General features: G+C 48.0%; 1 protein-coding gene across 1 annotated transcript in view; it reads right to left on the reverse strand.

The window, feature by feature from the left end:
• STPG1 (sperm tail PG-rich repeat containing 1) overlaps positions 1–15,851 on the reverse strand; it is a 34,028-nt gene that overhangs the window by 14,918 nt on the left and 3,259 nt on the right. Inside the window, exons 2-4 of the mRNA XM_080655478.1 lie at positions 15,070–15,188; positions 6,381–6,482; positions 2,044–2,214 (exon numbers count right to left, since the gene is read on the reverse strand). Coding sequence (XP_080511604.1) covers positions 2,044–2,214; positions 6,381–6,482; positions 15,070–15,188 — 392 coding nt within the window. The remainder of the gene's footprint in view (positions 1–2,043; positions 2,215–6,380; positions 6,483–15,069; positions 15,189–15,851) is intronic.

The raw sequence follows: 15,851 nt of genomic DNA on the forward strand, positions 1-15,851 counted from the left end.
TAAAAGTCACAGAGAAGGAAATAGATCCCGGAGACCATGCTTATGCTACACATGAATCATACATACTTTAAATGCCAATTTGCAGTCCGGCTCCTGTATTCACTAGATAAAAGATGCCATAAAAATTGTACGTGTGAAGGCTGGGAATATTTACCGAATGAGTGAAAATATTTGCTGGGGCCAGGATGGTTTGATTTTCTGTGATACTCCTTTGTCAGAGAAATGTTTCTCAAGAAATGCAGATGGCATTTTGATTTTGTGTTGACAAAGGTGGAGGAATTTAGCTTTTCCCAGGGTCCTAATGGCTAGGCTGCCTGCCGAGACGGCAAACAAAAAGATCAGATGGAGCAGGCTAATTACTGGACTCAGGGCGAGGAGCTAGGCTGCCAGAGAGGAAGTAATAACACGGAATCGAGGGAAAGGATTCGAATGGAGGAGCAGGGACCATGGTGAGCAAAGGCGAAGAAAGGCCTGGGCAGACCTCAGCGCGCAGTGTGGCTAACAGGATTATCGCATTCTGCTCCTCGCCAGTTGACTCAGCCATTGTTCTCCAGGTCTGGAAAAAGCCGCCTGCAGACAAAACACTGCCGCAGCTCCATTCCTCGCCCAGACAGAAAGGCAACTGAAAAGAGGGCATTTCTGTGCCCGCTGAATGTGTGCCTCTGGAAGAGCTCACCGTTCCACTAGGAAAATAGCAGCTCCACGGGCGGGTCAAAGAGAATGGAGCTGATTTATTACATGGCACGGGGGGGTAGGGGGGAATCCAAGATATAGTTAAGTAGAAAATGCACATGGACTGTGCACAGTGTAATCCTAACACTGGAGGGAGGGGCTACGGGAGGAAGAGAACAGGAAAGAAACCGCAGCTGGTTTTTGACGGTGGTTTGCTTTGGCCACTTTCAAGCTCCTGGGTTAGTATAATGCCTTATGTATCCACATTCGCTGTCTCGTTTGCTTCTTATAATAACCCCATAGGGCAAGTGTAATTAATTTCATTTTACAACTGAGGCTCAAGAGGTTGTGTGTCTCCCCCAAAGACGGGGCTACCCATCCCTACGGACTGTGGAGTCCTCGTGCCAGGGGCTGTGCTAAGCGCTCAGCATAGATTACCTCATTTAATATTTGCATTAACACTACGAACTAGGTTAGATGTGTATCCCCATTTTACAGATGAATAAACTGCGTCCAGGAAGGTGAAGGTACAAGGCCCCATAGAACTTGACCAAAGCCACACAGTTAGAAAGTGGCAGAGTCAAGATTTGAACTTTACTCCATTTCTTAACCATGAATTCTGCCTCAGTGACTGTGAAGTGATCAGAATTGGCAGAGCACTACTCTTAAAAAAGACAGAACACCATTTTCTGAAATGGAAAGATAGAAGTGTATTTTCCCTATAAGAACCTAAAAATTAAATTAGTAGTATCTGCAGAAAAAATGGCAAATAATATACACTGAGTGGCCAGATTATTATGATCTCTGAACGCATAATAATCTGGCCACTCAGTGTATATCCTATATAATAAAAGGCTAATATGCAAATTATCCCCTCGACCAGGAGTTCAACCAGCAGGCAGGCCAGCCAACTGCCCATGTTCTCTCCCCCTGGCCAGGCTGGCCGGACCCCACCCATGCACGAATTCATGCACCAGGCCTCTAATTTTATATATATATATTGAGTGGCCAGATTATTATGCGTTCAGAGATCATAATAATCTGGCCACTCAGTGTGTACTCATTGTTAGAGATGAGAACACTGTCCCGGAAAGCTTACATGGTAGGAGTGGCTACAGTTAAGCATTTTCCAGGGCAATGGTCTTCCCACTGCTCACGCTGGCCTCCGTGTAGCCCTCATTTTCCTCTGTTTTCTGCAAATTCCTTGTAAGAGTCTTGCACAGCCTCGTGTACCCATTGGGTACCCAACAAATGCTAACTGGCTTACCAACTGCATTAAAGTACTATTTCCCAAAGTGCCCCCTTCCTTCCTTTTATTTTAGTAAACCATCCACTCAATATATATTTAGTAAGCACGTGCAGTGTTCTTACATTGTAATGGTTTGGTGCAGGAGTTTCAAATTTGAGGCCTTTTCCAAAGCTTGGCTGCTGGAACATGCTGGAACAGGTATTACTGAAGTCTTTCTTCGAAACAAAACATGACGGCAGAGTGTACGCATTTGCTGCGGGATATTTAGAAACGATGGGGTCCATTCGGTCACGCTGTGAGGAGAAAGCCAAAGGAATCAGCATTGTCACATAAACTGTGGCCCCACAGGACGATGTCAGAGAGATGGCGCCCCACAGTGGGTCTAAAAGCATCTTATAAAAGGTGATGCTCCGGCAGGTAACAATAATAAACTGACCTTGGGCTTTGAGGATTAGCTCTTTGAAAACACAAGTTCCAACCTGTTTTCACTTCTGTAAACTCAAATTACTCATCTGATGTTTGGAACTTAGCATAAATAATTTTGCCATAAATGCATTTTCACCCAATCCTGTTTCAAGCCACTTGACTCACCATCAGCTGTTGGGTTATTTATATGATGGAAGCTTTAGGCTTTTTTCCTCCAACCCAAGCTTTCTTTCTACTTGCACATCTTATTTCTAAGGTTAAGTCATCTGAATTGCCTAAATAACAAGTTTGCTTCAAATGTCTTCTACATACAAAGCTCCATAGAGCTTGCTGTCCACCCACACCTCCTACCCCCCACTCATCACTGATTTCATAAAACCCTACAATATTTTTGTGTTTCAACAGAACCAATTCTGCTTCTTTCAGGAAGTCATGATAAACTATTTTTAATGTGTGTGTGTTTTTTTAAGAAAACAAACAGAATCAGTGTTTGCCAAATGAAAAGGGTCAAAAGCCACAGAAACTAGGTGATAACATCACTTTACCCTAGGAGAGTATGGCAAGTATTAGACTCTGATAAAACCAAATATTTCTCAGTATTTTGTGGTTAAATGCTTGGGAACATTGCCCTAGTTTTCCTCAGCTTGATAGGGATCAATAACTACACAGGAGGTGGGGGACGTGGTGGGACGGCATCAGTGCCTCCCCCATCTCCTCGGTCTACGCTTGGTGGCAATGGCTCTCAACGCCTGGCTTACGGGCCACCGTGGTGCGTGGTGGATGTGCCACCAGGAGCAGAGTCTCAGCTGTTCAGAGTCTAAGCCGGGTCTGAGCCCCACCTCTGCCTTCTCCATCCTGTGCTCACTTTGCCTTTGCATTTTGGGCAATGGTTAACCGAGCATTTTTCATGGGTTTTTGCATTTAATCCTCACGGCAACCCTGGGTAGTGGATATTGTGATTATCCTCACCTTACACCTGAGGAACCTGAACTTCCTCAGCTAGTCAGGTGGTGGAACAACATTCGCACCCAGGCTGTGTGCCTCCACTACATGATAGAGACCAGACACCCCGTTCTGAAGAGCAGCGGGTCAAGAGGAGTAACAGCAATAACAAGAGGAGCAGCTGACGAGTGACTGTGGGAGGTTTTAGTTCAACAAGGATCACAGCCCTTTGTCCCCTCTGCCCAATGGTTTGGCACTCCTTTGCTCTTTCTTTTTAACTCCCATGGAAGAAGGGTGGTGAGGTCAAATCTTCGTCGGTGGTGCCAATCGAGTCACCTGACCGAGTGGGCAAGCATGTTTTTCTGAAGCCATTTCCCAATGTGTGTTCCTTGGCACACCAGTTCTCTAAGATAAGGCTATGTTGGTGGTGACAGCAGCTGGGAGAGAGCTTCAGAGTCAAATACATTTGAGAAGTCTCACACCATGTCCCCATTTTGAAGAGTCATAATACACTTTGGCAGAGTAAATGCTCTGAGACTGTCTACAATAAAGAAACCTGTCAAAAAAAAAAAAAAAAAAAAAAAAACCTGTCCCGACTTTCTTAAATTTACAGGATCATAGTACCTTTTTGGCCTAGAAAGCCTATTTGTGTACATTTGGGAGGAAACTGTTCTAAAAGTTTCCAATTTGAGGCAATGTTTCATAATAGAAGCATCATAATAGCATTTATCTCAGAGGATAGCCGAAGTAACACTGACTCACCCAGCCTCCCTACCCCTTGGCCGCCTTTTAATTGCCAGGCCTGTGGTCTCCAATCTGGCCACACGCTGGCATTTACGAACCTCTCTCCAGCACACACTAACTTTTCCCGAACCACTGCTGACATGGTGCGAATGTAGAAAGGCCATCAACGTCTCCTCCCACCTGCCTCATCTGCTGTGAATAATTCTGGAACAAAGACTTGAAAGGCACTAATGAAGCTCTTATATAATTTGGACTTAGAGAGATGACAGGTCCTCTCAAAAGGTTGGGCGTAGCTGTGCCAATAGTCATCAGGAAGCTTCTCAAACATGTGGACCCACAGAGCTTTTTGGCCAGCCTCACCCACAGCCACCTCCTCCTGGTCACACCAGGAAGGCCAATTTTCTCTGAAGAGGGCCACCTTTAACTCCCTCGGCATCTTCAGTCCAGAAATGGAGGGGGTGCTAACAGTGGAAGTTGGGGTGAAGGGATAGAATTCGAATCCAGTTCAGAAAGAAACCAAGTTAAGAAGTGGGGAATTTCCTGACACATCTCTATCAACCACTGAAGGCCCCATGCCCAAGGATATAGGAATTAACTGTTTATAACCATAAATATAAATCCTCACATCCATCAAGGAGGGGAGAGGAAGCCTGAACAACATTGTCTGCCTTGCTTTGGGTTTGGCCTGAATTTTTAAAAAGATGTGAGAGGCCTGATTTGCTTCCGTCATCCTCAGATCTTCGCTTGGGCCCCTTCTCCTCCAGACAGCGCAGCCTCGTCCTTGGGGAAGTTACTGTACGTAGAGCCTCGCACGGAATCCATCCATCAATCGTGTGGCGTGCTCTGATTCAGCCCCTTCCTTCTGTGGCACCGAGTAAGAATGGGCAGTGCCACGATCTGGCAAAGAAGTCGCCCAGAGAAAACCTAGGTGTTGCAGGAAGTATTGTTTGTGACTCAGGTGGTAACAATCGTCACATTTCACATGTTTATTGTGCTCTGCAGTTTCAAAGGGTTTTTCGCTGGTTGCCACGTCCATGTGCCCAGCGCCTCGGGGAGTCTCCGCTTTGTGAGGCAACTGGAGCACAGGAGGGTGACGTGCTTGAGGTCACATCGGGAACCCACAGCTGAGCCAGGATTAGGTTTTAAGTCTCGCCGCCTGTGCCAGGGCATTGTGAGGCCAGGCGCTTCTTTTGCCGATTGCTTTTGAGCCTCTTTTACTCGCAGGGCTTGCAGCAGAAAGCAAGGCAGAGGCGTGGCTGTTCCGTGAACTCGCTGGAGGCATGTGCAACCTCCCCTCTTTGCTGATGGGCGGAGAGCTCCACAGCCCGGTCGCTGCTTGAGGATTCAGCTCTGCCAAACTTGAATTCCAGTAAGCGGCCGTATTCAGGTTGTCTTAAATGGTCTCTTTGTGTGATTCTTTTTAAAATCCGTTCCAATGTCAGGCATCATAATACATTTTTGCAAGAGATTATTATAACTTTTAAAGGGACAGACGGCATATGTGTTTTGTTAATACTAGAGCTTGGGTTTGCTCTCTTTTTTACTTTCTTACCTCAGCCTTACCCTAGCTTGGCCCTTTGCCCTTGCTACATCTATTTTTTTCTTGCCAATTTATAAATATTCCAATAAAAATTATCTTCACCCAAGCCTGGTCAGGGACATTTGCACTTCATATACAGGGTGTCCCCAAAATATATACACACTTTGAATAATTATTAATTCCAATGGGTTAAATCTGAAAAGAAAGAAACATCCACTGAGCTATCAAAAAATGTCTGGGTATACATTTTGGGAGACACCCTATATATTTGACTGTCAGAACCCTCCACAAAGATCAAGAGCCACATCTTACAAAGAAGAAAAAGAGGGAGGGGAGGAAGGTTGCTAAATTCCAGGCCCACTGCCTGCTCTCACTTTGGCCCCATCAGCTTTCTCAATAATGTCAATAACTCAATTAGACTACGCAGTGTAAAACAGCGTATTCGGGCGAGATGTAGAATAATTTTTCCCTGGTGTGCCTAAAAATCTCAGGAAGACATTTGCTTAGTCTATTCCATGATGACAAAGTTGGTCTTGGGTGATGAGGCTCTGAATATTATTCCTCTGGCTTCTCTCTCCATTCTGGAAATGTGTAGCCGGGGGGGGGGGGGGGGGGGGGCGGGGGAGAGGGAAGTTTAAAGACACAGACTCCAATTTACCTGCATGAACTTTGAGGAGGCAGTTCCTCTCCTAATTAGAACCACGGGCCTTTGGAGAGAAGGGACCAGATGTCCAATACATGATTATGCAATGAGTGAAGGAAATGATGGATCAGTTAGTGCTCACACCCAAGAGAAGGGGCTCTTACCCTCGAGGGAAACGCGCACGTCCCTCTCGTAGACAGCGAGACGCTGTTGAACACTGGAGATTGGTGAGTGACGTTGTAGGACCCAGGACCCGGGATATTATCCTGAAAGGGAAGAGCATGTGGTGTCACCAGGACAGATTCTTTTCCACGAGCTTCACACCCATTAACACTAAGCCTCAGCGTAATCCGCCGGGACAGGCCCCACCACCACTGCACGGATGACAGCCCGGCGGCGCCATCTCCTAACCTGCCCAGTCACCATCTCAGTTACCAAGTGCTGGGGCTGGAAGGCCAGCCCAGGCCTGGGACCCCCAAAGCCCTTGCTCTTCCTACTCACTATTGCGGCAGAACGCTGCTGTTTTCCACACCATTAGAGAAATGGGCATAAAATGGGATAGTAAGTGTGGCTGATGTGCAAACCGGTGTCCATGAGTTGGGTAAGCCAAGCCCACGGGGAGGGAAGGGCGGCCGATTGCATGTTAACCACACCCCACCTGACTCAGCTTCCTCCTCAGCCTTTCAGAAGAGAAATCAGGGAGTGTTTCTGTTTATAAAGCAAAATGAAACAAAAACAACCTTCATCCCAAACGAGACCGTTTCTGACTCTCAGGTGCATGGGGCTCAGGTGCTAAATGATGCAGGTATGTTAGAGAGGAGTAAGCAAGAGTTGGATTTCTAAGTTTCTTTCTGCTGTAGCTGCTCATTGGACTTTCATCTCACTTCCCATGCTGGTTACCAGGGGAAGTACATGTTGACAGAAGCTGGCCAAGCAAGTAGCATGAAATGATAAGGATACCTTACTGGATGCCTACTCGGTGCCAGGAGCTTTTCAAAGCCTGTCCCTTTAACCCCCCAGCGCAGGAGGGGGTCCTGCCCCGGTTTAGAGGATGGAGACACCGAGGCAGGGGGAGATTACTTTGCCCGAGGTCCCACCGCTATGAGTGGCAGTACCTGAATTTGGGGCTAAGTGCGTGGTGCACACCAGTCCTTTGCAATGGGGTATTATCAGGTCCCTTTTAAGGAAAGTGAGGCCCAGAGACATTGAGCCCATAGCTACTCAATGATGGCTCCAGAGCCGGCTCTCTCTAGCCTCTGCCCCAGGCTCATCTGTCTCCACCATCCCTACTACCTCCCTTGGGGGAGAAAGAAAGCTGAGGGTATCATCGGGGCCTTGAAGGACTTTCCACTGGGGCCGGAGCAGTGCGTGATTATGGTTTACTGTGAAGGCTGGGTCTCCACTGCTATTAACAGGTTCTTCTGTGCCCGATTTCAAATGCGGTGGCTCCTTTGAGCCTTGCAGGTGGGGCCTGCTTCAGAGGTGGTGATGATCGCTGGTGCACGAGGGGGAGGCGCTGACTGCCAGGGAGAGTGAGGCTGGCCATGCAGGTGCATGAGCACCCAGTCCAAGGTCAGGAGAACCCTGGCGTGTGGGCGCAGATTTGAGAGGGAGGCTGCAGGGAAACAAGGAAGAGCTTTTTCTTTTTGTTAATCCCACCCGAGGATATTTTTTCCACTGACATTTTTTCTTTTTTTTTTAGAGAGAGTGGAAGGGGGAGAGAGAGAAAGAAACATTGATTGGTTGCCTCCCACAAGTGCTCCCATGGGGGCTGGAACTAAATCTGCTACCCTTTGGGATGCAGCCCGAGGCGCTAACCACCGAGCAACACCGCCAGGGCGGAAGAGCTTTTTCTAGGGGGCGGTGCACAGGCCAGCACTGATTTACTGAGTGGTCACTCTGTGCCGGCCACTGTTCTGAGTTTTTCACATGCACTAAGTCATTTAATCCCCATTTGGAAGATGAGAAGACAGGGCTAAGGTCACAGAGCCAGGAACTGTCAGAGCCAGAATCTGAACCCAGGCAGTCTGAGAACAGAGTCTACTTTTCACCACTAAGTGTGTAGGATAAAAATAATAATAATAATGCCGCTGGGTTCTGAATCAGGAATTCTTGTTCCCAGTGCTCCTGCTAGGAGCCAGCCACCTCCCTTGACCTAAATTTCCTCATTTGTAAATCAAAGATGTTGGATGAAATGTCTTCCAGTGCCTTTTAGCTTCCAAAGTCCCGAAACCGAGGGAAAGCTGAAGCAGGAAATGTGCCTGCGACTCTTCTAGGTTTAAGAGTGAACAGTGGAGACACACGCTTCTACATCCCAGTCTACTGCCACGCGCTCAACACCGGCCACCAGCTCACAAGAATTTCCTGGGCACCTATGTGTGTCTGAGGAGCTGGGGTTGCCAGAGAAAACACCAGACCTACAGGGCTGCCAGTTAAATCTGAATGTCGGGTAAACAACAAAAGCTATTTTAGTAGAAGTATGTCCCATGCCCTATTGGAGACATTACATTAAAATAGTTGTCTGTTATTTATTTGAAATTCTAAGTTAACTAGGAATCTTACACTTGCATTTGCTAGATCTGGCACCCCTCCTGGACCTTAATCATGTTTGGATCCAGGTCAGTTGGAACAGGAGTGTCCCCGTGAGCCTGGAGGGGAACGTGTAGCCTGCTGGCTCTCAATGAATGTCCAAGATGAGCCCTCCAGGCGGCGGTATGCTGGGAGAGCGACTGTTAACAATTCAGAAATGGGAGTATTTACACCACAGAGAGTGGCAAATGCTACACACCAGAGCTTTTCTAGGTGGAGGGGAGAGCGAGTGTACCAGCTCACCACTTGCTACCTTCATGTGACGCCCATGGAGCTCCTTGAAGGGAAACGTCACGCCTTCTCCTGCAGCTGCTAGAGGTGGTGGGCGGCTCGCTGGGAGGGCAATAGCAATCCAGACCTTTCACCCCTGGGATGACAGCTCGTGTGACTAACGTTGCGTGACTTTGATGAGTTGAGGCCTCTCAGAGCACAACACAGAGAACAAGAATTCAACTTGCCACTGGTGTGAACTTAGCCACCCCCAAGTTTCTTGGCCAAGATTACCCCAGAGGATAAAACCAAATAAGCAAACAAAACAAGAATGGGTGTGGGGAGAGAAGGGAGGACTATGCCTCTGAGCCATGCTGACGGCCTGCTGAGTGTCCTGCTGGAAGCACAGTGCCAGGTGCTGTTCCTATTGTCTCCTGTGCCTGCCTCCCTGGTGTGACAATCAGTGAGTCAACGCGTGTGGAGAGGTGACAGCAGTGCCGGCCTGTGCGGCCATTGTCACCATCATCACTGCCCTCTGCACTGCCCATGGCAGGGTCAAGGAGCAGGGCCTTCCCTTGGGGTTGCAGACCTGCAGAGTGGGACTGCGCAAGGGATGACAGGCTGATGTGTTCCCCACCCCACCGCATACACATCTGGGCGACATTTGGTCGAGACGCACTTTGAGAGCTCATTTGAAGGATTAAAGTCCCAAATGGGCAGCCTCTGCATGTGCCAAGGGCGGGACACAGACCCACATTCACTTGACCTTAGGTCAGGTTTAGAGGGGGGGGGAGGGGAAGAGAGGGAGCAGGCATTTACCTCCTCACCCCAGAGATCCCCCGAGGTTATGGGAGGCTTAATGTCCCACAGCCTGGAGCCAGTGACACCTGCACACAGCCTGGATTTGCTAGTCCTGGTTTCATAGATCCTGTCCAGTTAATAATTTTAGGTTTGTCAAATCAATGTTTGCCAAACGTTTCCCAGCTTGGAAAATGTGGTCTGTGGGATCACTGGCGAAAGGCCACACGGAGCTGCCTTTGACTCTTTAAGATGCTCCCCCTTGCTTTGGTCGATTCTGGGGCGGCTGGCTGCTGTCTCGGGAGGACACACGATGAATGAAAACCAGGAGTTTGCCAATGGCGAGCGGCATACAACAGGAGGAGGACATGCCTGGGGTGGAAACAGAGCCCTGTCCTGTGGTTAATCCATTGGCAAAGCCACACAAGAATTTGGGCTCCCGAGGGAACCATTTCCTTTCACAAAAGCCTCTAGTCTTAGGGTCTCGGACAACATGTCCATCCACTGAACCCTTCCGGTTCAAAGTGTCTACGACTGAGATTTGCCCCTTATAAGATGCCTTCCTCCTTTCTGCTTCCTCCCCTCCCGTCCCACCCTCTCCCTGACTCCATACACTTACACGTAGCATCGCAGTTTCCACACCTCTGATCGCAGGAGGAAAGGGAGGAGCAGCCAGCGCACTTCAGACAAGAAAACGCCACTTTTCGCTCAGAATGGGGGAGGACACCAGGAATGAAATGTCCCTGGGAGCCTGAGGGAGCACCCAGGAAAACCAGGGCGAGTTCTCTGGAGGAGAGTGTGTCTTGTCACCAGGTGAAGGGCAGGTGTGGTGAGGGGGAGGGGCGGGGGGGGCAGGTGGGATGCTGGTCACCTGTGATGAAAACAGGGACCAGGTCTCTGCCCATCGCTGGCCTGGCTACGCTGGAAACACAGTCAGACAAGAGAAGTGAAAGCACATTTTCATAGTCTCTGTTAAGTTAGGCGTCTCTGAGAATACCGTGCTCCTTCATGTCCTTAAACCTGGCATCAGCCCGTTAGCAGTCCCTTGAAACCCAAGTGGAATGTGGGCAAAAAGTCAATTCCACAAACATATACCGAAACCTCCCGGGGCGCGGGCCCGGGCCAAGGTGCGAGGTTACCGGCACAACCAGCAAGCGGCTCACAAGGCCCGGAGTGGGAGGAAGGAGACCCTGCGAAGTACTGCACGTGGATGGGATGTGTGCCTGTAACTCAGTGGGAAATGCAGGCGCATGAATGGGGGTCATTCATTCAACCCACTTTTGAGGCTTCGGGTCCCAGGTGGAGAGAAGAGGTGCACACCCATCACCGCCAGGCCCAGGAGGAGGAGGCCTGGGGCATGCGACTGGCTCTGGGAGTTCAGAGGAGGGTGTGCTTGCTTGTGCCCCAGGGGAGAGGCTGGGATACGGTGTCTGGGAACCAGGACCTGCTGCCTGGGTTCGACCCTGGCTGCATAAGTTACTTAACCCTCTTTGTGCCTCAGGGTCATTATCTGAAAAGTGGGAACAATGATGGGACTTAGCTCACAGGCTATTGTGGGGATTACGTGGATTAATGAATGCAAGGTCTTCAAGGGGCACCTGGCACCCTTGTCAGTGCTCTCTCCAGGCCTGGGTCCTACAGACCCGCTGGGAGGGGCGCTGGTGACTGAGGCAGAGAAGTCCAGCTTCCAGAGCCGGGGGTTCGGGCAGAGGGTTCAAACATGCAGCTGACTTAGGGGCAATTATGCCCTTGAACGTGGGGGTCTCTGCACACTGAGCTTCTTTTCATTGGAGCATCCCTGCGTGGAAACTACCCCTGGCCCAGTGCCTTCTCCAGTTAATACGTGAACAGCGTCAACTTCGCCACAAATTAAACACGGGCCTGCTTCCCACTGAGAGGGTAGGTTCCCTGCCAGGCCATGTCTGAAAGTGCCTTGTGTTGTTAAATTGTGCCCATCCGGAGCCTGTGGTGCCCGCATCCCACCACTCCTCATTTATTTGTGCCTGGAGGGATCCATCAGGTTAAAACCACAGAGCAGTGATCCCTGGAAAGGCCCACCTACGATAACATCCTTATTTTGAAGATGAGGAAACAAAGATACAGAGACAGTGAGTGAGCGTCTAGTGTGACACAGCTTGGCAAACAGTAACCACAGTCCAGGGTGAAACGGGACAGACAGGGAAAGTGGGGGGAGAAAATGCCCATCGGGCCCCTGGGCTATGCCCGGCCCCAGACCAGGCTCGCCTTGCATGTACGAGCGTCCCAGCACATCTGTGAACTGCTGTACAGGGTTCAGGGAAGCAGGCCTCGTTCCTAGCAGCAGCACTGCCGGTCCAGGACCAAGCTCTGGGAAGGGATCCCAGCACCCAGCCGTCAGATTCTTACGGGGGAGTGGGAGCCGGGCAACGAGGCCGTGGCGTTTCCGACAAAGTGAGACGATAAGGTATGCGCACGTTTTAAAGGGCACCGTGTGAGATGTGCTAAGTGGGTCACAGAATTCATTTGAGGCCACAACCAAGTTATGAGATCAGGCACAGGGCGTGTGCGAGGAATGTTTGAAGAAGGGCGGTGAGACACTGGGGTTTTTAAATCTGGTTTTAATTCGTATTGCCTCACTAAATTATTGGGTGATGCTACATGAGATCCTTAACTTCTCAATGCCCACTTCCCTCAGGACAAATGAGAACAATGAGCATGGAATCAGACTTCTTTTTCTGTTTTTATAGCTTGAAGAACCTAATACAATTATGTAATCCAAATTTTATTTTTCAGATGAAAAAAACTGAAGCCCAGAAAAGTCAAGGAACTCAAGGCACACAGCTAGTAACAGAGCAGAACGTGGGGGAGTTGACTGATGGATTCCTTGCCCTTTCCACAAAGGTCCATACTCATTTCCCAAACGCTTTCAAATACTAGGTGAAAGTTTTCACGTTGTCAAACCAATGGGACCACATTTGGGAAGAATGAGTCAAATTTCTGAGCAATTTCTCTATTTGACGCTGCCTATAGCTCTGGCTGCATCTTGGTTCCTTCAGCAGAAAATTTTCTGAAAGCCGACAGTAATTTAAGATCCTGACTGTAAAAGCCAGCCCGCTCCATTTCTGTATTTGCGTCATCAGCACTAGGTCACGTAGAACGGAGCCTTGCACACATTACTTGGCATCTTCCCCATGGCCAGAGCTTGGTCTGTTTTGCTAAGCCCTTTTCAGAAACATGCTCTCTGACTTTCAGAGATCAAATGTATGGCTTTGCAGGCCACAAAGGAAGGCGTGGTGCCGTGTGTGGAAAGAGCATGAGGCTTTGGAGTGAGCTAGACCTGGGCTTGAGGTCTAATTCTTTCAACATTGATTCAGCAAATATTTATGCAGGGCCTCTTGTGTGCCAAACCCTGCGCGCTGTGACCTTGGGCGGGTCATTTAACGTCCCTAAGCCTCGGTTTCCTCTTCGGTTAAAATAATAAACCCTTCCCTTTAGCATTGTTCTGAGGATTAGAGATGTGTTCTAAAAATGATTTCACCCGTAGTAGAGATCAGTGAATGGTGGCTGCTATTATTTTTATTGGAGGCTGGACTGCAAATGTCTTACTAATATATTCTTGCTAAACTGACAAATGGAAAACAAGACAAAAAAAGAGAGAGATGGACAGCTAAAACATAGACAGAAAAACTAGAAAGAGAAGAGAGAAAACTCCTAAGCAAATATCTTATTTATCATCTTTGGGGGAAAACTGCAAGTAATTAAAAATGTGTGTATGTGTGTGTGTATGTGTGTGTACTATATTCTTTATTATTTGCTTTCTTAGAATCCTAAAATACCAGAAGTGAAAGGAACTTAAATGATCTCTAGTTGGGCATTCTTGTTTACAAAGAAGGAGCAGGCAAGGGCCACAGGGGCTTGCCAAGGCCCTCAACTCCTTCCTGACTCACCTGCATTCATTCAGAAGCTAGATCTCATTCCCTCCCCACCATCCTGGCAAGGTGGTAAGATGAGAAACATTTTTAGAATGCAGCAAAAGGTAACTGAGATGATGATTACTCCCCAAGAATGTTATTCTCAAAGTCTTGGTTAAATGAATGCAGGGATGAAGGTTTTAAAGAAAACTGAAAATGTTTGCGAGTTGTCTGAGCCCCCTGCTGGTGAGAGAGGAACCGGTCAGATCCCTGAGCCTTTAGCAGGTGAAATCCCTGGTTAGGTGCCAAGAAGAACTTCCCAGATCAAAGAGGAAAAGAGACAGATATTTGGGGGAGAGAGTGAGAATGGGGGAAATACAGAAGCAGCAGTAACACGTTGTCAAAAGAAGTATTAAAAATGAGGGGGCCCTCATCACAAAGGTCATTTTAAATTTATTAGACTCATTTTTCCTTTTTGTTATTCAAAGAAAGTCTTGTTATTCCCTTCCATGTTTTAAGGAGTGAGGCTGGGGGAGAAAGAGAAAAAAGATTTTTACCTTTTACTCATATCCCTGGGATTTATAATGTTCTATTTCTATAATAATTTTTGAAATACATTTCTTATTAAAATTTTTGGGTTCACTGTAGCACCATCTGGACATGTTGTTTTTCCCTGGATTTAATATCTTTCAAGCTCGTTCTTTTTTTTTTTTTTTTTTTTTTAAGGTCTTAAAATTTTTTACTTCCGGTATTATTTTGTATTGGTTTCAGCCAGCCGTGGGCAAACTACGGCCCGCGGGCCGGATCCGGCTGTTCTATCCGGTTCTCTTGCTCTCCCCTCTGCTCCTTTACTTTGAATTTATATTAGTTCACACAAACACTCCATCCACGCTTTTGTTCCGGCCCTCCGGTCCAGTTTAAGAACCCATCGTGGCCCTCGAGTCAAAAAGTTTGCCCACCCCTGGAAAGTGCCCTCTGCCCCAATGTTTCCAGCGCTTACCTGGCACCTTACACAGTTATTGCAATGTTATTGACTATATTCCCTATGCTGAACTTTACATCCTGGAGACTATGTCGTAACTGCCAATTTGTACTTCTTAATCCCTTCGTCACCTCTTTCATTCTCCTAGCCCCCCAACTCCCCCTGCCCTTTAGCGACCACCAACCCGTAGGCTCTCCCTGTCCCTGAGCCTGTTTCAGCTGATTCTTACCACCAAGAGCACAGCTGGAGAGGCTGCTGTGGCTCCTTGGATAGCACCGCCCTCTACTGGTCACAGGGAGAGATGCACCAGTCAGACTCACCTGCCTGTCACTTGAGGCTAAAATCCAGACTAAAAGTAAAGAATCTCTAAAACAATGCCATTACCTTTTTATGATCAAATCTCTTGGATTGACTATTAAATCCTTTCTTTTCTGATTCTGAGATATTTACAGACTTAGATTTGTAAGGAATGGAAGATTGTGTTGGATATGCAGCGGTAAAACCTAAACAACAAAAATAAAAATTAGCACAGGTCAAAGAATTGGCAAATGCAGAAAACACAGAGCTGTATATTAATGTTTTAACTGAAATGGAATTGAAGAGGAACTTGTCTTTGGACACGAGATAAACATGAAGCTGGATTTTTAAAAAGTATTCCTCACTTGCCTGGCCAGAGTGGTTCAGTGGTTGAGTGTTGACCTATGAACTAGGAGGTCAAGGTTCATTCTGGGTCAGGACACATGCCCTGGTTGCGGGCTCGATCCCCAGTAGGGGGTGTGCAGAAGGCAACTGATTAATGATTCTCTCTCATCACTGATGTTTCTCTCTCTCTCTCTCCCTCATCCTTCCCTTCTGAAATCAATAAAAAAAATATTTTAAAAAAGTATTCCCCACTTTACTTTCTTTCCCTCTTGGTAACTTATTGGGACTTCCCCTCCAGCTCTTAAACTAGAGAGACTTGGTAACATGGTGGAAATGAATTGTCCCAGGGAAGAGGGAAGATCTGGCAGGGAAGGAAGACACGACACCATCACGCGTCCCCAGCCCAGTCACACATCAGCAAAGCGCCATGAAGATCCAGAGAGGCAGGGAGGTCCCAGAGCCGGGCTCTCTCGCTTTCCAGGGCACAGAGCAAAGCAGTGTGAATTTAGCTCTCGGCTTTGAGC

The sequence above is a fragment of the Plecotus auritus genome (assembly GCF_963455305.1).
Source record: "Plecotus auritus genome assembly, chromosome: 2".
Lineage (NCBI taxonomy): Eukaryota > Metazoa > Chordata > Mammalia > Chiroptera > Vespertilionidae > Plecotus > Plecotus auritus.